Genomic DNA, 22448 nt, shown 5'->3' on the forward strand with positions numbered 1-22448 from the left:
CACGACAGTTCCAACTCAAGCAATTCATTGGGACAGCAGATCATCCACATCCAGATCACTACGCATCGCTCCCGCCTTAGAATTTTCCGCCGCCATAGCTTCGCAAGAACCCTAACGGGCGCGCAGCGCCAAGGCCGGGCAGTTGAGCTAGTCAACCCCTTGATCGGCCCGAACACGCAGCACTCACCAGGGTCGCACGCACGAAGCCACTCGATCGCGGCCAAAAACCCTCAACGACGGGAATCGCCGCCAAGGTCGCCAGACCCTAGGTGTGCCCTAGGTCGCGCTGACCGCCTCACGTACTCTACCATTTTTGACTCTGTTGGATGCGTTCCTGAGCGTAGCTTCCTGTCCTTTGTACTCTGGCCCTTCCGGTAGATGGGCCGAGGCCTGCTCCTAGGCCCACCGAGCCCGGTACATGACACTCCAAGACTTCCTTCGTTTCTCCCCTGAGACTAAGACGTGCAGAGACCTCGCTGGAGGCCGGCAATCTCGTCGCTGGATTCTAGGGGCAGAGGAAACGGAACGGAACAAACAGAAATAGGAGGCGCACGACCACGGAGAAATGGCCTCGCTTCCTGTAATCCTGTTCCTGCGCGCGACCGACGAGAAGCTCCGCCGCCGGTTGTGTGTTGTGTCCTCTCACTCTCACCTCTCTCAGTCTCAGCCAAGCCCTACTGGGCCTCTTCTGCAGGCCCAAACTTTTTTTCCAAACTAAATTTTCAGCGAAATCTAATTTCCACAACGTTCTGTCCTTGCAAGCAGTGTGTCAAATCTCACTGATTTTTACCAGTCAAATCTTAAAATATGTATTCACATGCACCATGCAAAATCGATGCAACCGGCAACACATACTCATGGCGGATTCGATGAAATTAACTCGATGCGTTTTTTTATATAAATAAAGTTGGGTAAGTTACAGAGAGAGCTTGACCTATGACAAAACTAAAACACATTTGCGTGTCCAAGTGGATGTAGACATGTAGTATACTTATGTGTGAAGATGACTAGTCATTGTATTTGTTTTTAAATACAATTTGTAAACATACCTACCCAATTGCGGACCAATAGATGCATACGATTTAATTTGCATTTTGCAGACGAGGGAACAGCTGGAGTCAAAGGATGTGGACGGTACGACAACGCGTCTTTGTTGGGGGGTGGGGGGTGGTACCGTGTTGAAGCACATATATCCACAGCATACTGGGTGTCCATAGAGTGTTAGTAGGGACTCGGTTGCTGATATCGGTGTTTGCTTCGAGGATCCGTCTATATAAATTTCACTGTTTTTATCAGTATAGTGAAGAGAAAACTAAGGCTGTGTTTAGTTGTAGGAATTTGGATTTTGGGGCTACTGTAGCACGTTCGTTTTTATTTGGCAAATAGTGTTTAAATATGGACTAATTAGGCTCAAAACGTTCGTCTCGCAATTTTCCACCAAACTGTGCAATTAGTTTTTCTTTTCGTCTACATTTAATGCTCCATGCACAGGCCGTAAACATTCGATGTGACAGGTACTGTAGCAACTTTTTGGAAGTTGGAGTGAAACTAAACAAGGGCTAATATTAGGAAACCTTGTGTGTGAAACAATTGTCGCATGTTTAACTCATCCAAACGTGTCAAACCCATGGGAAAAATGCATAAAATGTTTGTTTAAAAAATATAACAGTAGACAGATAAATAAAATAAAGAGAAAAGAAAGGCTTGTGAACCGAGCGTGTCTCAACTGATTTGGTTCCTTATGGTAAAACCTGTTCACCGGATTCAAGTCCTCGACATGACGTAGCTGTTCGTATTTTCTTAGATTTACTTTAAGATTTAATGACGTTATTCTTTTAGTGATAGACAGAGCGAGGCGCTTGTGATCTCAATCTCTGAGCTCTCGTAGGGGTAATAGGCGCATGAGGCTCTCCCTATCAGAGCCTCTCATAGCGGTAACGGTGGTAGATAGTGAGAAGTCTATAATCTACTGTCCAGTCTTTCTGATGCCCTCGTACGAGTAACGGTGGTAATGGTAGACAAAGGCTTTTTTTAGAGTTATTCTCTTAGCGACAGACAAATGCTCTTCGTGCCTATAATTTGCCACCTCAATTTTTCAAAGGCCCTCATAGGAGTAACAGTGATACAAAAAGGCACTAGTATGGGTAATAGTGGTAGATAGTGAGACGCATCTAATCTGCGGACTCAATCCTTCGAATGCCCTTACATAAGTTAGACAATTGCCTGAAAGGGATATTCTTTGCCTATTGGGCTGTTATTTAGAGGCCCACGCGGCCCAACATAACCTGCGCTAGCAGTAGCACTAAAACCTAGTCGTACAGCTACAGGCACGCACACAGACGCAGCAGCCGTCGCCTCTCATTCCGCTCGTTACTTCTCTCTTCTTGCCGTCGTCAAGCTCCCGCCCCGCCGCCTGAAATTCCTGGCCGTCGGTCATCAACTCGCACCTGGGATTAGCAGAATCGGTCGCCCTTGTCCTTCTCTTCTCTTCTCTGCTCCCAATTTCCCTTGTGAATCTATCTCGATTTTCTCTGGTGACTGGGAGTAGCAGAAGTTGGAGCAGCGCAGCAGAGAGCGTGTTGGTCAACTTCAACTTCAATCAAGCCCCTCCCTAGCTAGCTCGGCGGCGGAGAATACTGAGCATGGAAGCAGCAAGGGGTGGCCCATCCAGCGCGTCCTCCGGCGGCGGCGGCGGCGTCTACGGCTCGCTCAAGGATTGGTTGTTGAACTGGCGGCGGCCACAGTATCCAACACCATCAGCTTACACCAGTAGCGGCAGCAAGTCAGGATCAGGTACCACCCTATCCAACACCTACACATCCGGATCCGGGGCCTCTCACCTGTCCTCCTACGACCATCGCCTGCTCAACGCGCTCGTCGTGGAAGAAAGAGCGGAGGAGCTCGCGAAAGAGAGAGCGGAGGACCTCTGGGGCGCCACCAACGGCCAGCGGCCAGAGAAATCCTTCTGTGGAGGCGCCGTCAATGGCAACTTCAGTGCGTTGGAGAGGTGGCTCATGGGACTGGACGTCGGTTGGGTCCTCTGCATAGCCGACGACGCCTCTGCCGCCGCAGCGGCGGGGGGCTTGTCGCACCTCTCCAGTGCCATCGTGCAGCGTGACTACGCAGGGAGGTGGATCCAGGCTCTCACCGTGATCACGCGCACCATCCTCAGAGCTTACTCAGACCCTTTCGGCTGTGGCTTATCTGACCTGTATATTGTGCTCGAGGAAGAGGAACCTGTGACGGAGCAGGAGCAGGAGCAGGAGCAAGATCCGGATCAGCTACAGTTGACCCGCGCACGGTTTGCCGAAGCAGCCATCTTGAGAATGCTCCCTTTCGTTGATGCCATAGCTGCTTCCAGCCTTGCCAGTGCCAGTGCCGGTGGTGATATCAACCTTGCCAGTGCCAATGGAGCACCGGCGCCAACCGAGAGGCTACAGGCACTCCTGAACGTGCGTGACGCCCTGTCTAACGCCTCGTCCGGTATCCAGCTATGGCTGCATTCGGCATCTTCTGCAGAAGCTAAGCAGAAAAGCAATGAGGTGCTCGGTCTCCTGGCAGCGAAAGAGAAGAGATTGGATGAGGCCATCTGGAGCACCATGGAGGGCACCAGGGCTCACATCCTATCGCCACCGGACGACAAAGCTCTGTGGGGTGCTCAAAGCCCACACGGATCACCGGACGTTGTCAGGGTCACCCGGTCCCTAGTAAACCACATCAGATTGCTGTGGGGTAATGAGAAGCTAGTGAGGCACATCGTTGGTGCAGCAGCTGAGCTTGGTGACTATGTCCCGGAGTATGACAGGATCAGCTGTTTCCTTTCGGGACAGGAGATGAGCGCTGGCGAACCTTTTGCCAGCCTGACGTTGGAGATGGTGTCGTCTTTAGAAGAGAAGCTTGCCAAGAGATCAGAATCATTCCCGGATCACGGCCTCAGGGTCCTGTTCTTGATCAACAACACACGCTTCATATGGCAGCAGCTTCATCCATTGCTGCTCAGTATGGAGCGCCACATGTCAGTGCTCGCTCGAAGAATCGAGGACTACATACAGAGGTATCTGCAAGTGTCGTGGGCGCCGGTGGTGTCATGCCTGTACGATCTAACACCACCGGTTTGCTTTGGAAGAAATAATAGTAACTCCTGCCTGCCTAGATTCGAATTGGAATTTCAGAAAACCTACTTTGCCCAAAAGCTATGGAAGGTGCCGGATCCTGAGCTCAGGAGAAGGCTGCGGCAAGCTGTCACCGAGAGAGTGGTTTCAGGCTTCACAGAGTACTTGGAACATGACAACATCAGCACCCCATCCCCAAGGGTCACTCTGACTCCACTGGAGCTGGAACACATGCTGCAAGAGCTATTCGAAGGATGAACAAGTGTCTGCACTGCTGCTTCAAGCTGTGTGCAACAAGGAGCTGATGCATTTTATGTTTCAATGGACTGCCTTAATACCTTTTGCTCTTTTTTCAATAAAAGATCTGGAAGAGAAATATGTCAATATCTTTTGTCTTGAACCAGCACAAGTCATTTTCATTGAGACTTTTCCCTGTGTGCCATTATAAAAGATTGTAATCCCCTGTGTGCCCCTGAAAAAATTCAGCGGTCTTCAGCGCCACTACTCCAACTTTTTCGTGTCATCCATGCCACTTCCGTTAGTTTAGACTCTAACGCCGTTAAACTGCAGGTGTGAAAAGACGAAAATGCCCTTAAGTTCAAATATGTTATTAATTATTTTTGAGCATCTTAACGACTTCAAATGAAAAAACTCAAAACTAGAAAGTTGTAGATCTCGTCGAGATCTATAATTTTCATATAAATTTTTTTTTCATTTAATTTCGCAAAAAAAAATAATATGATTTTTCTAAGATATATTAATCATATCAAATCATTTTTTTTGCGAAATTAAATGAAAAAAAAATTTATATGAAAATTATAGATCTCGACGAGATCTACGACTTTCTAGTTTTGAGTTTTTTCATTTGAAGTCGTTAAGATGCTCAAAAAAAATTATTAACATATTTGAACTTAAGGGCATTTTCGTCTTTTCACACCTGCAGTTTAACGGCGTCAGAGCCCAAACTGACGGAAGTGGCATGGATGACACGAAAAAGTTAGAGTAGTGGCGCTGAAGACCGCTGAATTTTTTCAGGGGCACACAGAGGATTACGATCTTTTATAATGGCACACAGGGAAAAGTCTCATTTTCATTTGCTCTTGTTTCTTTTTTTTTCGTGACCGGGACTTCACCCGTTTTTCATTAAGAGGATTTGCTCTTGTTTCTGCCACTGGATTTTCATCTCACCAGAAATACTGTCATATAAATCAGTGTCCAGCAACTAGTAAAGTTGCAGTACAAACACAGTGCTCCAGATGGTTTGGAAATTCTGTACAACATATATATGTGCTGCACATGTCTTTCTGCTGGGGATTCTGCGTATTGTTGAAAGAATGGTGAAAGACTCGGTGAGACCTTGTTTGGCTGCACTTCAATCCATATAGTTTGGAGGGGATTAAGGCGAAAATTTACTTCATTTTTCACCTCAATCTCTCCCAAACAATGTGCATTGGATGGATTAGAGTGCAGCCAAACAAGAACAAATCGTGAAAGGTCAATCACAATCACTATGTGCGATTGTGTTTGCTAATTTGATGGGCCATGATTCATGGAAGAGTGTGAGAGTGAGAGGAACGAGGGGGGAGGTAACTCGTGTGAAAAATTATCATTTTGAGTTATCCTGATTTCTGAAGTCAGTACTATAGACAAGGGAAGCGAATCTGTCCACCTGAACCTCCTCTACATATAATAGTCTAACAATGAGCCCCCTCCACAGTCCACACGACAGTTTTTCCTTGTCCTTCTCCAAACCCGGCCGGCCGCGAGTCAAGTCAACGGCAACCTGACATAATCCGGCTTAGCCTGGATCGGGGTTCGGGGAGATTTGCTCACTGCAGATCACATCGCCACTTGCTAGCTTAAGCAGTTAAGCTTAGCATGGAGATGGAGTCCACGGGGGGCAGGGATGGCGACCAGGAGCAGACCAATAGCATCAGCTACAGCTCCTCATCAGGTACCATAGTCTCAACTCAGACTACCTACACATCCCGCGGTTCTCGCTTGTCCTCTTTCTCCATAGAGGCGGCCATGCACCTCGACGTGGAGGAATCCGACTACTACGACAGGGAAGAAGAAGAAGGAGCAGAGAAGGGGGTGCGCATCAGAATATTACTCCAGGAATTCTTGGGTGCGCCGCCGCCATCGGCGAACTGCAGCAGCATCAAAGGCGGCGGCGTCCTAGACCTAGAGAGGTGGTTCACCGAGCTGAGCGTCGCCTGGGTTCTCCACCTGAACCTCGCTGACGGTGGCGGTGCATCTGCTGGAATACTCGAGCATACTACTACTACTTCTAAAGCACGGAGCTGGATCCGGGCTCTCGCTGAGATCACGGAAACCATCCGCTTCACGGCATCGCTCTTTCCGGATCATCCTTCCCAGGGGCTGTCCAGTATTTTTGAGGATGAAGAAGAAGAACCTGAGGCTAATGGGCATTGTTTTCCGGATCAATTCAACGATATTGGACGATCTATCCAACAAGAACCTGAGGCTGAGTATTATTTGTTAGATTGATCTTCTAACCAATAAGCCCATGGGTTTATTGGGCCTTGGCCACGCACCCTGATCGGGGGCGCCCAACCCTACATGGTTGGTGGGCCCCCGTCGCACTGCGCTATATAAAGAGGTGGGGGCTTGCGGCTCAAAGCACGAGGTTCGCTGTGAGCCGCAAACCCTAGACCGATCTAAGAGGGCGCGCAGCTAGCGACGGGAAGCTCCGCTGACCCTCGTCCTCGTCACTGCTACGCCCCGTCTGCACTACATCGACGTCCGTGCAACCTCTACTCCACCCATCGCTGCTCATGTGCTGCCTTCATCACCGAACCAGCGATGGCCAGCACAACCGCGACTTCATCTGAAGGCTCAGGTTCATCACCAGCACCTCTCTACCCTATCTCCCTCTTGGTGTAGTGTTCTAGGTCTAAATGTGCATGTGCTTCACGGATCCAAGTGTTCATCCGCCTAGATCTACCCTAGTCGATCCACAGGGATCTTAACAATGGTACCAGAGCCTACTAGCACGTAGATCTAGAACGGCTACCGATTAGAAAAGAAAAAGATGAAGAGATCCAGTGCGGATCTAGAAAGAAGAAATAGCTTCGGCCAACAAAGGGTTCGATTGAACCCTAAACTCGATCCCTTCGGATCTGAGAAAAGGATGATGGTTCGGGAAAAGTGAAGAACCGCACATCCAAACCCTAGATCGGGTTTTGGGATAGAGATGAAAACTGGAAACCGAATTAAACCCGAAGGTGATTCGGGGAAAAGAAAAACAGTGTCGTCCCCAACCCTAACCCTAACCCTAATCGGGAAAATCGTGAAAAATCCGAACAAATGAATCAAAGAAAGGGGAGAAAGGGAACGGGGTGGCCTACCTCGCCGTCGCGCGACATCGCAGTCACGCCGGCGCGTGGGGAAAAGAAAGGCCGGCCGGGGCTCCACTCGCCGGGATCCGGCCATAGGGGCGCCGCGGCCAGGCCGCTCGACGGCAGCGCGCTCACCCACTGGGGAGCGCGCACGCCGGCGAGGGGGCCGGCGACGGCGCCGGGACCTCGCTGCTTCACCGTGGTCGCTCGGTGATGAACTGAGGAGAGAAGAGGAGAGCAGTGAGGCGAAGAGAGAGAGCGTGCGAATGGAAATGGAGGTTAGGGTTTCAGTGGATCGTCGCTGGAGCCGGGTTTTTATTCCTCCGAGACATGTGTTGTGCCGTCGGATCTTGTTGCTCTTGAGATCAACGGCCAGGAAAGCTCGGGCCTCTTTTGGCCTAGGCGGGCGCTGCTGCTCGGCCGAAATCCTGGCCCAGGCCCAGGTTGCGGCCTGGGCGTGGGGGAGAGAGCGCCATGCGGCTGGGCCGCGGGCAGCTGGGCCAGAAGAGCTCGCGCGCGTGCTCGAGCAGGCCGTGGACCACGCTGTGGCTGCGCGCTGCTGGGCCGCGCGTGTGCTGGCTGGGCCGAAATGGCCTAATGAATAGAAATAGCTCATGGTTTCTTTTTATTTTTCCAAAAATATATATATTTGATGAATTTCAATTGGAAGTTGATGCAAATCTTTGTGCAATTTTTGTCCAACGACAATTTTGTTCAGAGAACAGTGCAATATTTAAGAGTTTCTGGAAAAATAATTATGGGCATATTTAAATTTTCCGCTGCGTATTTAAAGTAATTATGGACTTTTAATTAAATTCGAACCAACGGGAGAATTTGATTTTAAGAGTCAAGAGATAAATATGAGTTGATTATGATATTGTTATTTTCTGACCAACGTTGTTAATAGCAATATTATAATTTTAATGATTATGTATTATTTCTATTTCTGCCCAACGGTGATGTAGATTTAATGTATAAAATAATTGTATGTTTTAATTTTGACCAACGTTAAACTAAGGCATGCAATTATTATTGTTATTTCTGTTCTCACACTATTTGAATTGTGTTTTCAGGAGGATACAACTTAATGAGTTGTATCAAAGAGATCCCCACTCTAAAAGGTGATAACTATATTGAGTGGAAGAAAAAGATAGACCTGGCTTTTATCCTCGCTGAGGTGGATTGGGTTATCACCACACCGTGTCCCAAAGAACCTGTGGCACCGGTGAGGGAGACAGATGAGACTGATGCTACATGATAGAATAGAGAGCGGGATTTTGCTCCCGTAAAGATGTCCTATGACCTTGAGCATAGAAAATGGGTCACTACCAACAAGAAGTGTTTGGCAGTGATAAAGAACACGATTGAGCCTGCTATTGTGGGCTCAATTCCTAGACTGTGACACGGTCACAGAGTACCTAGATAGAATAAAGAGTCAGTTCACTGGCTCTTCAAAGACATATACAACCCAGCTGATCAAGCAGCTGGTTACAGAAAGGTACTCTGGTGGCGACAGTGGCATTAGAGAGCACATACTGAGAATGAGCAATCTGGTATCTAAGCTCAAATCAATGGATTTGGCACTCAAGGATGAGTTTCTTATTCATTTGATTTTTGCTTCTTTGCCCAAAGAATTTGACACCTTTGTTGTTAATTATAACATACAGCCTGAAAAATGGGATTTAGAAAAGCTCATAGCCATGTGTGTGCAGGAGGAGGAAAGAATAAAAGTTTCACAAGGTGGTTCTGTCAACTACCTAAAAGATAAGAAAAAGAACTATAATAATAGTTCTTCCTCCAAGTCATCTAGAAAAGGTCACATGCAACAGTCTCAGAACCAGCAATTCCCAGTGGCTAAAGACCAGTGTCTCCACTACAAGAAGATGGGACATTATAAAAAGAATTGTCCTGATTTCTTAAAGATGATTATGAAGAATAAAGGTGAGAACATTATTACGTTCGTAAATGAATCCTTGTATGTAAAGTTTTCAAAATCTACTTGGTAGATTGATTCAGGTGCAACTATTCATGTTGCTAATTCATTATAGGGATTCCGTTCGATGAGAACTTTGTAAAGAAGTGAAAGTTTCATTAAAGTCGCAAATGGAGTACAAGCAGATGTTGAGGCCAGTTGGAGATCTTCCTCTAGAGCTTCCAGATGGCTTCATACTTTTTCTTAGAGATGTTCTTTATGTACCTTCTTTGCAAAGAAACCTGATTAGTGTATCAAAGTTGGACCATGATGGTTATGATTGCCATTTTGGAAATGACAAATGTCAGATATTGTTTAATAATAAATGTGTTGGTCTTGCCTTCCGACAAGACGAGCTTTATTTGTTATCACTTCGTGAAAATGTGAATTCCGTATGTGATGTGAATGAAAATGTATCCTCATCGAACAATGGAAACAGAAAACGAAAGAGAGCTCACGATGCGTTGTCGAAATTATGGCACTGTCGTTTAGGTCATATTTCGAGGGGGGAATAGAAAGACTAGTTAAGAATGATATTCTTCCTCCATTAGAGCTCTCAGAGTTAGAACAATGTAGAGATTGCATAAAAGGAAAGTATGTAAAGAAAATTAAGAAAGATGCCAAACGAAGCGCAGGAATTCTACAGATTATTCACACAGACATATGTGGTCCTTTTCCTATGAAAAGTGTGGATGGTTATGATTCATTCATAACATTCACAGACGATTACTCTCGGTTTGGCTACATTTATCCAATTAAAGAAAGAACAGAAGCGTTGGATAAATTCAAAATATTTAAAGCAGAAGTTGAAAATCAGCATGATTTAAAGATTAAGATAGTCAGGTCTGACCGTGGAGGAGAGTACTATGGTCGGCATACCCCATATAGACAAGTTCCTGGACCTTTTGCAAGGTTCTTACAGGAGAATGGTATAGTCGCCCAGTATTCAACACCGGGCGAACCTCAGCAGAATGGAGTAGCTGAAAGGCGTAACCGTACCCTGATGGATATGGTGCGTAGTATGATAAGTTACTCCACTTTACCCATGAGTCTATGGATGGAGGCGTTAAAAACCGCCATTCATATTCTCAATAGAGTACCAAGTAAGTCGGTGCCCAAAACACCATATGAGTTATGGACAGGAAGAGTACCCTCACTTAACCACTTGCGTGTGTGGGGGAGCCCTGCTGAGGCTAAAGTTTTTAACCCAAATATTGGGAAGCTAGATCCCAAAACAGTGAGTTGCCATTTCATTGGCTACCCAGAAAAGTCAAAAGGTTTTCGTTTCTACTGTTCCTAACAGACATACAAAGTTTGTGGAAACGAGACACGCTGTCTTCCTAGAGGATGAAATGATTAGGGGGAGCATGGTAGCTCGAGAAATTGACCTTGAAGAGAAGCGGGTGTATTCACCCACTTCAATCATTCATGAGCCATTTTTCTCACTACCTGCTGTTGCTGCACCAACAGTACAAGACAATGTGGTGCCAGCACCTGTTGTTATCCCACCTGTGGCAACCATGAATAATGATGAGGAACCTGTGCCTCAGGATCCTATAGAACCTATTGCCACACATGAGGGGGAGCAACAACAGCCTCAAACAGAAAATATGCCAATTGAGGAGGCCCTTAAAAGGTCTCAAAGAGTTAGAAAATCAGCTATTCCTGCTGATTATGAAGTGTACAACACTGAAGAATTTCAAATGGAGAATGATCCCACCTCATTTGAAGAAGCGATGAAAAGTGATCATTCATCAAAGTGGCTTGAGGCCATGGAAGATGAGATGAGATCAATGAATGCAAATAAAGTTTAGGATTTGGAAATAATTCCTAAAGGAGCAAAAACAGTAGGCTGTAAATGGGTCTACAAAACAAAACTTGACTCTCAAGGGAATATAGAGAGATATAAAGCCCGACTTGTGGCAAAAGGCTTTACACAAAGAGAAGGGATTGATTACAATGAGACCTTTTCTCCAGTCTCATGTAAGGATTCCTTTAGAATCATAATGGCATTAGTGGCACATTACGATTTGGAATTACATCAGATAGATGTAAAGACGGTATTTCTCAACGGAGACTTAGAGGAAAATGTTTACATGGCACAACCGAAAGGTTTTATCATGGAAGGAAAAGAACGTTTGGGATGCCGCCTAAAGAAATCCATTTATGGATTAAAACAAGCTTCAAGACAGTGGTACTTGAAGTTTGATCAGACAATAAAGAATTTTGGGTTTAAAGATAATGTTGAGGACAATTGTGTCTACGCAAAGTTTAAGAATGAGAAGTTTATCTTCCTTGTCCTGTATGTGGATGATATCTTACTTGCTAGTAGTGATGTCAATCTACTACTGGAAACAAAGAAGTTTTTGTCCTCAAAGTTTGATATGAAAGATCTTGGTGAAGCTTCATTCGTTCTAGGGATCGAGATTCACTGAGATAGAAGTAAAGGGGTATTAGGACTGTCACAAAAGGCATACATAAAAAAAGTCTTAAAGAAATTTAGTATGCACAAATGTAGTCCCTCACCTGCTCCTATAGTCAAGGGCGACAGATATGGGGATTTTCAATGTCCCAGGAACCAATATGAGATCGATCAAATGAAAGTGGTTCCATATGCTTCAGCTGTCGAAAGCTTGCAATATGCTCAAGTGTGTACGCGCCCTGACTTGGCATTTGTTACCGGGTTACTTGGCAGATTCCAGAGCAATCCTGGAATAGAACACTGGAAATTGGTAAAGAAAGTCTTGCGTTATTTGCAAGGAACGAAAAGCCTCATGATGACGTATAGAAGATCTGATTCACTCCATATAGTGGAATATTCAGATTCTGATTATGCGGGAGATAATAGAAAATCCACGTCTGGATATGTGTTTACTCTTGCAGGGGGAGCTATTTCATGGAAAAGCTCAAAGCAAACCGTCACTACATCGTCCACAATGTATACCGAGTTTGTAGCATGTTATGAGGCAACGGGGCAGGTAAACTGGCTAAAGAAGTTCATACCCGGTTTGAAGGTGGTTGACGACATCAATAGACCACTGAAGTTATACTGCGATAATAATCCAGCAGTACAGTATGCTTACAACAATAGGTCAAGTGGTGCTGCCAAACACATTGACATAAAGTATTATGTTATGAAGGATAAAGTCCAGGATCAAATGATAAGTCTTGAGCATATAAGTACCGAAAAGATGTTCGCGGATCCGCTTACAAAAGGCTTACCACCCAACGTGTTCAGAGAATATGTAGCCGGCATGGGTTTAAGGGAAAGCCTATGATTCCTGGACTATAAAGGGCCCAAAAGTTAAAGTAACTATTTCAGGTCAGAGACGTGCATTGTAGCTGTTAAATCTATCGGCGATTGACCGTGACGATGAGACATGCTCTATGCATCATCTGTGAAGAAATGAGTAAGGATAAAAGGATTGAAGCTTAAAGTTTAAAGATAAAAGTAATAGTGAGATCAAGGGGGAGAATGTTAGATTGATCTCCTAACGGCCTTGGTCACGCGCCCTGATCGGGGGCGCCCAACCCTACATGGTTGGTGGCCCCCGTCGCACTGCGCTATATAAAGAGGTGGGGGCCGGCGGCTCAAAGCACAAGGTTTGCCGTGAGCCGCAAACCCCACCGACAAACCCTAGACCGATCTAAGAGGGCGCGCAGCCAGCGACGGAAAGCTCCGCTGACCCTCGCCCTCGTCACTACTACGCCCCGTCTGCACTGCATCGACGTCCGTGCAACCTCTACTCCACCCGTCGCTGCCCGTGTGCTGCCTTCATCACCGAACCAGCGATGGCCAGCACAACCGCGACTTCATCTGAAGGCTCAGGTTCATCACCAGCACCTCTCTACCCTATCTCCCTCTCGGTGTAGTGTTCTAGGTCTAAATGTGCATGTGCTTCACGGATCCAAGTGTTCATCCGCCTAGATCTACCCTAGTCGATCCACAGGGTCTTAACATTATTTTCCGGATCAATTCAATGATATTGAACCATTTATCCAAGAAGCCATGTCGAAAATGCTTTCTTTTGTTGACATCATAGTTGCTCTGGATCCTAATAACACTACCACTTGTGAATCTTTTGTTGACAATGGGAATGGGGTGCCGCCACTATACAACAGGATCAACATACTGCTGAGTGTGCACAATGCTCTGTCCAAGGCCTTGTCCAAAGTCCGGCTGGTATTCCATTCGCCACCCTCTCAACAGGTTGAAAGGATGACGGGTGAGATTGTCAGCCTCTTGTCAGCAAAGAACCGCAAGGCGGGTGACGCCATATGGAGCACAATGGAGCAAATTAGGATGGAGTCCATAGAGGACGGCGGCAATTCATCAACTTCTTCTCAAGATCCACAAGCAGGATCATCGGACATTCACACGGCCACTCGGTCTGTAATCGGGGTACATAATGTTCCTACGGTCTCGTTACTCGTCAATGGTTCCAATTGTATCTCAAGCATCTAGACTTGGTAAGTATGTGCCTCAGAGTAGACAAGTGCCTCCTTTAATCAGCCTGGTTATTGAGATGGTTTCTTCTGTACAAGAAAAGCTTGCTAACAAGTCCGAATCATTTCAAGATCAAGCCCTCAGATTTTTATTCTTGCTTAACAACGCAAACATGATATGGAAGTACCTCATCGACTATCCTTTCCCTTCTCACTGAGTCCACGTGACAGTCCTCGCTGGCAAAGTTGAGAGCTATATGCAGAGCTATCTACAGTTATCATGGGCACCGCCATTATCATGCTTGCTCAATCCTACACCTATCTTCTTTGGGAGAAAGAGACACAACTCCTCATTATCCAAATTCGAGTCTGAATTTAAGAAAGTCTACACTACCCAAAAGCTATGGAAGGTCCCGGATCCTGAGCTGAGAAAAATGCTACGCAAAGCTATCGCCGAGAAAATCATTCCAGTCTATACAAAATATATAAAAGATTACAAATTTATTATTATTACTACCCCGAAATTCAGACCCCAAATGCTTGAAGACATGTTGCAAGAGATATTCGAAGGGTGAGAGTGCGCCACCAAAGCTGTGTCACCGTAGGTACATTTACAGTCATATATGCTTCCATCTATGTTGCTTCTGGAATGAAATGTTGTTTCTTCAGACGACATCACTTCTGAACCTGCATATGAATCAGATGAAAAGCTCAGGCCTTATAAAACTCCATTTGGCTGCTACTATTTGTATTTCTTTTTTTTTGCTCATTTCTGAAATAAATATGTAAGAGCAGAGAGCTGCCTGTACTTTGTGCCTTGCTGCAACTCGGTACTCAAATGGATTGTTTTATTTTCTCTGTGATGTGACAAACAGGATCAGCAACAATAAAGTTTGAAGAATTTTTTTTTATCATGTTTGTACCCTCATCAAATCATATTGAAGTAGATGGAGAGTACGTATATATGTGTGCAAATGACTAGTCATTGTATTTTCTACAGATTGCATTCACTTTTCTTCGCACTTTTCTAAACTTCACAACAAAGTTGTTAGGGTACAGGAAAAAAGTAGGGACCGCACCATGTCTAAATTTACTCATTTATACGCAGTCAGATGAATATAGCCCAGTAGCATGAGATGAGCACTATTTATTCACAGGCGACAGGTCAACCATGTGCTATAATTCTAAGCAGTAACATTTTACTTGCTCAAAGTCAGTAGATGCTTTTTACAATCAACTACTATACAGGTATGCAAAAACATCTTTGGCTACATCAATGTGGTTCCTACAAGCTGGGCTCTCCATTTTCATCCCTTTGTGATTGCTCTCGCACAAATCACTCAAAAGCATATCCACCGCGGCGAGCTAGCTAGCCACACGCCTTGTGATATCTCAAGCGACAAACAACTCGGCTTGGCCATCAATGAACAAGCTCATGAACTCATCCCCGTCCACGGTCTCCTTCTCGATCAGGAGCTGGGCGAGCTTGTGGAGGATGTCAATGTGCGTGGTGATGATCTGTGTTGCTCTAGAGTAGGCCTTCTCCACCAGTTCCCTCACCTCAGCGTCCACAACATCTGCTGTCGCCATCGAGTAGTCCTTCTGGCTTGACATCTATGAGAAAAGAAAATGTGAATATTTGTCAGATTACTCTTTAAACTGGTGCTACAAAACGTGAACAATTGTCAGACTACTATTCTGACTGGCTAAGAGTTAGCTAGCCAGGGAAATTCTGAGAAGAAAAAGGTAAAGCAGACGAGATATTTTCATGTTAGGCAGGGCAGTCAGGGTCGCAGCAGCCACACAAAATGAGATGCGTGCCTATTCACAGTTTCACACTGTTGGTACAAACCGATGACGACAGAATTGGCAGTATACAAGTGGCGTGCTATGCAAACACATTAGACGGGGATCCAGGTTTGCAGTGGTCATCAAGGTAAGTAGGCACTACAGAACATGTAGAAAATGACCTTCCCTAGATGCTGGTGGAGATTTCTGGAAACCGAGCAAATGGAGACAAGAATTGTTGAGCACATATGCTGCTATTGTTGAAGTTTGCATGCCTAGTTCTTCGATTGATTTTTACATGTTCTTGATTCCAGGCTAACATAATTATTCTTGCAAATCCATTTCAGTTACAGTGGCATACCTGTTGCCCCAAGAAAGGGTTTCCACCAGGTCCCCCAATCGCAACTTGGCCAATCTTCTTACTGAATCCAAATCTTTCAACCATCTGTCTTGCAACACGTGACACCTGCATAAAGTCGTTGGAAGCTCCTGTTGTGACATTTTCTTGGCCAAAGATCACCTCTTCAGCAACCCTGCAAACCATGAGATTAGCTCAAACAGTCCATCACTGTGCGCAACAGCAACAGTTAATGGTGCAGAAATGAACAAAAATTTCATGAAAAAGCACCTGCCACCAAGGGCTACAGCCATTTGGTTCTCAAGATAGCTCCTGCTGTACAATCCAGATTCTAGCCTTTCTTCGCTTGGAGCAAAGAATGTGAGTCCACCAGCCTGGCCACGAGGAATGATGGAAATCTTGGCTACTGGATCATACTCTGGCATGAGGGCGCCGACAAGGGCATGACCAGCCTCTACAAGTGCAGAAGTTCAGAAACAGGTGAGGAACCTGAACCCCACAAGAGGATTTATAACTTCTGGTTATAATTTGACAATATTTACCATGGTAAGCTACAAGCCTCTTCTTCTCCTCAGAAACAACAGCATTTTTCTTCTCAGGCCCAGCGATGATTCTCTCAAGAGCATCAGAGATCTCATCCTTGCTAATTTCCTTAAGATCACGGCGAGCAGCAAGGATGGCAGCCTCATTCATGAGGTTTTGGAGGTCAGCACCAGTGAAACCAGGGGTCCTTCTAGCAATTTTCTCAAAGTCGACATCTTTTGCCAAAGCCTTTCCTCGGGAGTGGACCTATTTGATTAGAAAAACATGACTTGTAAGCTCAAGTATACATTTAAAATGATCTCAGGATGCTGGGAAAAATCAAGGATTTTTTTAATAACTTTGTGCATGCTAGTACAGCTTGTAGCTATAAAGGTTAGCATGAGTAGATGGAGAATTGGAGATACATTAAGGGCATAGTAGATGGAACCCACAAAGCTAGAAAACAACAGTATGTTCTAATCTTACAAGGATATGAATCCTTTGTTCTATTATTCGATACATAGAACCATGGTGTTGGTAGATTTGACAAATCACCCTAACAACTTATACATTTAAGGGGCAGCCAACTGCCAAATATGTAGCCTCATTTGCACTAATCAAATTAGTTATGACCCAGCATCTTATAACTCTCTAAGAAGATGTGGAGCGTCTCCAGCAGTCCAGGCTAACTATTGCAAAGATTCAATTTTTCATCTGTGTTTGTCGATTTCCAAGCAAGGAAGTACTCTTTTGTAGAATAACTGCATCAATGTCACTTAACTAATGAAAGTATCTTTAGTGGCAGGGGCTCTAAGCAGGTTTATAAATAAGTTCATCAACACTACTAGTAGTTCAGAAGCATATCAACTGCTAGCTAAGCACAAATTTACAGGTTAGTAGCAACAGGGGTTCGTCACTGACAACTGACCTCAAGAATCTTGACGCGCCCTGCAACATCTGGCCTGTCAACCATGACCTGCCTATCGAACCTCCCTGGACGTAGGAGCGCCGAGTCCAGCACATCGGGCCTGTTGGTCGCGGCAAGCACAATGACACCACTGTTGCCAGCGAAGCCATCCATCTCCGTCAAGAGCTGGTTAATGGTCTGCTCTCTCTCGTCATTACCCCCACCAAGTCCGGCACCACGCTGCCTCCCGACGGCGTCAATCTCATCAATGAAGACAATGCAGGGCGCCTTGGCCTTGGCCTTCTCGAAGAGGTCGCGCACCCTGGAGGCACCGACACCAACGAAGAGCTCGACGAACTCAGAGGCCGCGCAGGAGAAGAAGGGCACCCCAGCCTCCCCAGCGACGGCACGCGCGAGGAGGGTCTTCCCAGTCCCAGGCGGGCCGACCAGGAGACACCCCTTGGGGATCTTGGCTCCGAGCGCGGTGTACTTGTCGGGGTTCTTGAGGAAATCGACGACCTCCTGCAGCTCGAGCTTGGCCTGGTCCGCGCCGGCAACGTCGAGGAAGGTGACGCCCGTCTCAGGCACCTCCTGGAACTTGCTCTTGGAGCGGCCGAAGTCCATGGGCCCGCCGAGCCCGCCGGGGCCGGCGCCTGGCCCGCCCTGCGCGCGGCGGAAGAGGAAGAAGAGGCCCGCGAAGGCGAGGAACGGGAAGAGGAGGTTGCCGACGAAGGCGACGAAGCCGCCCGGCCCCGCCGACTCGCCCTCGGAGACGGAGATGTCGACGCCGTTGGTGGCCAGGATGTCGATGAGGTCCGGGTCGTTGGGGACCACCACGGTGGCGCGGCGGCCGTCGACGGCCGTCAGCTGGAGCAGGCCGCCGTCCTTGGTGAAGCGCACGCGCTCCACCTTGCCCCGCTTGACGGCGGACAGGAACTCGCTGTACCGCCACTGCGCGCCCTCGGGGAGGTCGGAGGCGGCCGCGGAGGGCTTGGGCGCCGTGAGGAGCGAGCTGGAGAAGGGGTTGGCGGTCGTGGTGGGCGCCTCGGCCTGGAGCTCGGGCGCCAGGGCCGGGGCGGGGGCAGGCGCGTCTGCGGCGAGCGCGGGTGAGGCGGTGAGAGCGAGGAGCGCCGCCTGCCGCGGGGAGGGGCTTGGCGAGAGGGAGCCGCGGCGGGCGGAGGGAGGAAGGCTTCGGCTTTGGGAGCGAGGCGGTGATGAGGAGGTGGGAGGCGGACACCGACGGCGGCGCCATGGCTGATGAATAGGTAGTTCTTGCCTTCTTGGGGGATGGCCGGGTGGGTGAGGTAGAGGTACTGAGGTGGGAGGCGGGGCCGGGAGAAAGGGGAGAGCTTGGGAGATGAGATAGCTAGGGGATAGCTAGGGGAAGGGAAGTGAGCGATGGTTTGCCGATTGACGTGGAGACGATGACGGCCATAGATCTCACTCTGCTATCTGGGGGCGAGAAATTTAGATATCTAACCTGTTATTCACGTGCATAATATAACCCTCAATTCATATATCTTTGAAAAAATGATCCATATCCTGCAAATTATTTTAAAATTTAATTTTTTTAAGAATTTCTCTATTTCTGTAATTCCAAAAATCATCTTTCACTGTTTGGGACGGGAGAAAAAGCATCATTACCCCTCCCTTGTTTCTGTTTTGTTCCCGTTCGATGGGGCCTGGACTCGACTCGCAGGAGCACGAGTCGCGAGCGCCGCGACGGACTCCCATGTGCCGCGGCGTCTGCGAGCTGCCCGCCGCCGGCCAGGTCCGGTTGCCGCCCGCCGGCCACGGCCAGCGCATGCGCCCTCCTCCCGCTGCTCCTCCTCCTCGCACCTCCCTGCAGTTCCTCCTCCCGCTGGCAGCTGCGCCTCCTCCTCTCGACAAGGAAGCTAGGGTTAGAGGGGGTTTGCGGCGTTCACCACCGGGTCGGCCCCTGCGCCGTCCATTGGACTGCGGCTGAAGGGGCTGCGACCTCCACCTGCTCCATGGCTCCTAGGGTAAGAGCCCCAATCTCCTCCCTCTGTACTGTATGTTTAGGGTTCCTGTTGATTTGGGGGTACAATCTAAATTGTGTCTCTTTTATTTTTTGTTGGTATCCGGTAGAATCGATCCGGATCCGGATGGAGAATTTAGGTTGTGTGTTCAGTTTTCTCCATTCACAGCTAAGTTGGATGATGGCCGCTCTGTTGATGTGCTATGTAAATGTGATGAATGGGTTGTTGATTGTCGATTTTATAATCTAGAGATGCTACTCGGAGATTTGGAAGCTAGGGTGAAGTGGGGAAGCGGGCAGCAAGCTTGTGATACATGAGTTTGACATGAGTGGTAGTGGAGAGAAGAAGCTGGTGGATGATAAAGACCTGTCACTTGCATTTGCTGAGAAGATGCATGATAAGTTGTTCTTGTTTGTTGATGTCGTGAATAAACCCGCAGAAATATTTTCCAACTCAGCTGTTACAGAGGCAGAGGCTGCTGCAAGTAATGTAGGCCATGACAATGCCACAGAACAAGGAGATTGCTGGCAATCCTGCAGTTGTTTCTCATCAAATTGACTAGGAGAGTTTGCTGATAACTCCTCTTACAGAAGACCAAATTGGTACTGCACTTCCTAGTGATGGATGAGGATGAAATGTATGAGTTTGTTGGCCTTAGAGCAGAGGATGAGAGAGCTGAACAGGCTAGGATGGCGGCCCAAAAGGTGTACTGAAATTAATCTTGATGATGTGGAGCTACAAGATGCAGACTTGTTGGTTCATGATCCTGTACCTGGTGAGGATTTTGTTTTCTGTGACAAAGAAGACCCTCCAATGGAAGTTGGAACAATATATTCTAGTATAGGATGAGTTTAGGGCTACAGTGCGACAGCATGCTATAAAGGGGCAATTTCAGCTTGCAACAAAGAAATCTCGCAAAGATTATTTCAACGGCAAATGCGCTCATGAGGGTTGTTCATGGACTATTTCAGCAAGGTTGATGCGTGATGATCAACAAGTCAGGGTACTAACACTTTTCATATGCAGCAGCTAACACTTTTCATATGCAGCACACTAACTGACATGTTTGTTTCAATTTGACAGGTTGCAGTAAATAAAGGAAAGCATTTTTGCCCATCTACTAAAGAATTGATAACCAAGATGGCAAGCTACAAATGGGTAAGAGATAAGGCAATCCCTTTTCTAAAGAAGGATCCAAACATGCTTGCGATAAAACTAAAAAAAGAGTTAGAGGAAAAGTATCAAGTCACAATTGGGTACCCAACTGTGCATCTTGGGAGGAAGAAGGCAAGACAGGAACTTTTTGGCACATGGGAAGATAGTTTTGGTTATTTGTTCAACTTCAAGGCAGAGATTGAGCTCAGAATGCCAGGAAGTGTTGTAGAGATAGAGGTTGTGAATACGGAGGAAGGTGTATTTTTCCATAGGTTCTTTTGTTGTATGAAGCCAAGCATTGATGGTTTCCTTAATGGTTGTAGGCCATTTTTGAGTATTGATTCTATAGCTCTCAATGGTAGATGGAATGGGCACCTACCTTCAGCTACAGCACTAGATGGGCACAACTGGATTTTTCCAGTTGCATTTGGATTTTTTATGGTGAGACTACTGATAATTGGACTTGGTTTATGTAGCAGCTGCAAAAGGCAATTGGTGATCCACCTCACCTAGCTATAAGTTCAGATGCTTGCAAGGGCCTAGAGAATGCAGTGAAGAAGGTATTCCCTTGGGCAGAGCATAGAGAATGTTTTATCCATCTGATGAAGAATTTTAGCAAGAGGTTTCAAGGGCCTGCATTTGGGAGAATGTATCCTGCAGCTAGGACTTTTCAACCAGAATACCATGAATACTTGATGAAGAAGATGTATGAAGTAAACAAGAATGTTGAGCCATGGTTGAAAGCCAATCACAAGTTAAAGTGGATGAGGAGCCAATTCTCAGAGGCAATAAAGTGTGATCATATCACCAACAATGTGGCAGAGGTTTGGAACAATTGGGTGAAAGACCTTAAGGACCTTTCAGTGGCTGACCTTGCAGACAAACTGAGGTCCAAATTCATGGAACTTTATGCAAGAAGGAGAAGGATAGGTGAAAATTTGAGGGACATGTAATGCTGCCACTTGTTGTACGCCAGCTATATGCAATGACCCGGCAGCTCTGTCACTTGAACACAGAAGCAGGTGGAAGGGATGAAGCACAGGTCTCAGAGGTCACTGCTTCACACAAGATCATAAGACATGTGGTGAATATTAAGGACCATGTATGCACCTGCAGGGAGTGGCAAGTGTTAGGTAAACCATGTGCACATGCTTTGGCACTCATCATCACTTGTAGAAATGCTAAGATGGAAGACTACTTGGATCCTTATTATTCAGTGTACCGTTTTAGACTAGCCTATGGTGGTGTGATCAAACCACTGCCCGATAAATCTCAGTGGGTGCGTGTGGAACTTGGATTCAAAGTGATGCCACCACTAGATAAGAGATGTTGGAAGACAATGGAAAAATAGAAAACCTAGCTAGCCTAGAGAACAAGGGAAGCAAGCCTAGGGGCAAAGGCATGTGGAAGGTTAAGTGTCAAAATTGCTTGGGTCTTGGCCATAGGACTAACTCTCCAAAGTGCCCTCTTAATGGAACAAAGAAGAGGTAAATGTGTATGCCTTTTTGAAATAATGCATACTTACTGAATATTTTGTATTCATCTTCAATTTTTCTTATACAGGAAAAGTCGAGCCAAGAAAGGGAAGGCAGGGGAGACCTGCTGGTTGTAGCAAAGGTGATGCAACTCCTGGTCCATCCAAAAGGCAGAAGGTTGTAGTGGCAGAAGGCACAAGTGAAATCAACACTAGTCCTGGACCTATTACAAGGAGGCAAAGGTGATTCCTGAAAACTAAAATCAACACTAGTCTCTTTTAACCTATTGCAATTAACCTTTCTCATTTTTTAGCCAATTGCAACTAACAATGGGGGAACTTGGAGGGACAA

The 22448-nt window shown here is 46.6% G+C and overlaps 2 protein-coding genes and 1 pseudogene across 2 annotated transcripts; 2 read left to right on the forward strand and 1 right to left on the reverse strand.

Moving 5' to 3' along the window:
* The first annotated feature begins 5631 nt into the window (after positions 1–5631).
* On the forward strand, positions 5632–14622 carry LOC136522505 (uncharacterized). Its single transcript, XM_066516314.1, has 2 exons — positions 5632–6606; positions 13406–14622. Exons 1-2 carry the CDS (start codon positions 5991–5993, stop codon positions 13909–13911), a joined length of 1122 nt encoding a protein of 373 aa, XP_066372411.1. The 5' UTR covers positions 5632–5990; the 3' UTR covers positions 13912–14622.
* A 449-nt stretch (positions 14623–15071) lies between these two features.
* On the reverse strand, positions 15072–18893 carry LOC136520855 (ATP-dependent zinc metalloprotease FTSH 1, chloroplastic-like). The gene is given in 6 exon segments (XM_066514521.1): positions 15072–15506; positions 16042–16213; positions 16309–16492; positions 16581–16827; positions 17489–18602; positions 18604–18893. Coding segments are annotated over 6 exon segments (2055 nt in total). The 5' UTR covers positions 18720–18893; the 3' UTR covers positions 15072–15284.
* A 249-nt stretch (positions 18894–19142) lies between these two features.
* On the forward strand, positions 19143–22234 carry LOC136524695 (uncharacterized; annotated as a pseudogene).
* Positions 22235–22448: the final 214 nt, after the last annotated feature.

Source organism: Miscanthus floridulus, chromosome 18, assembly GCF_019320115.1.
Source record: "Miscanthus floridulus cultivar M001 chromosome 18, ASM1932011v1, whole genome shotgun sequence".
NCBI classification, from domain to species: domain Eukaryota; kingdom Viridiplantae; phylum Streptophyta; class Magnoliopsida; order Poales; family Poaceae; genus Miscanthus; species Miscanthus floridulus.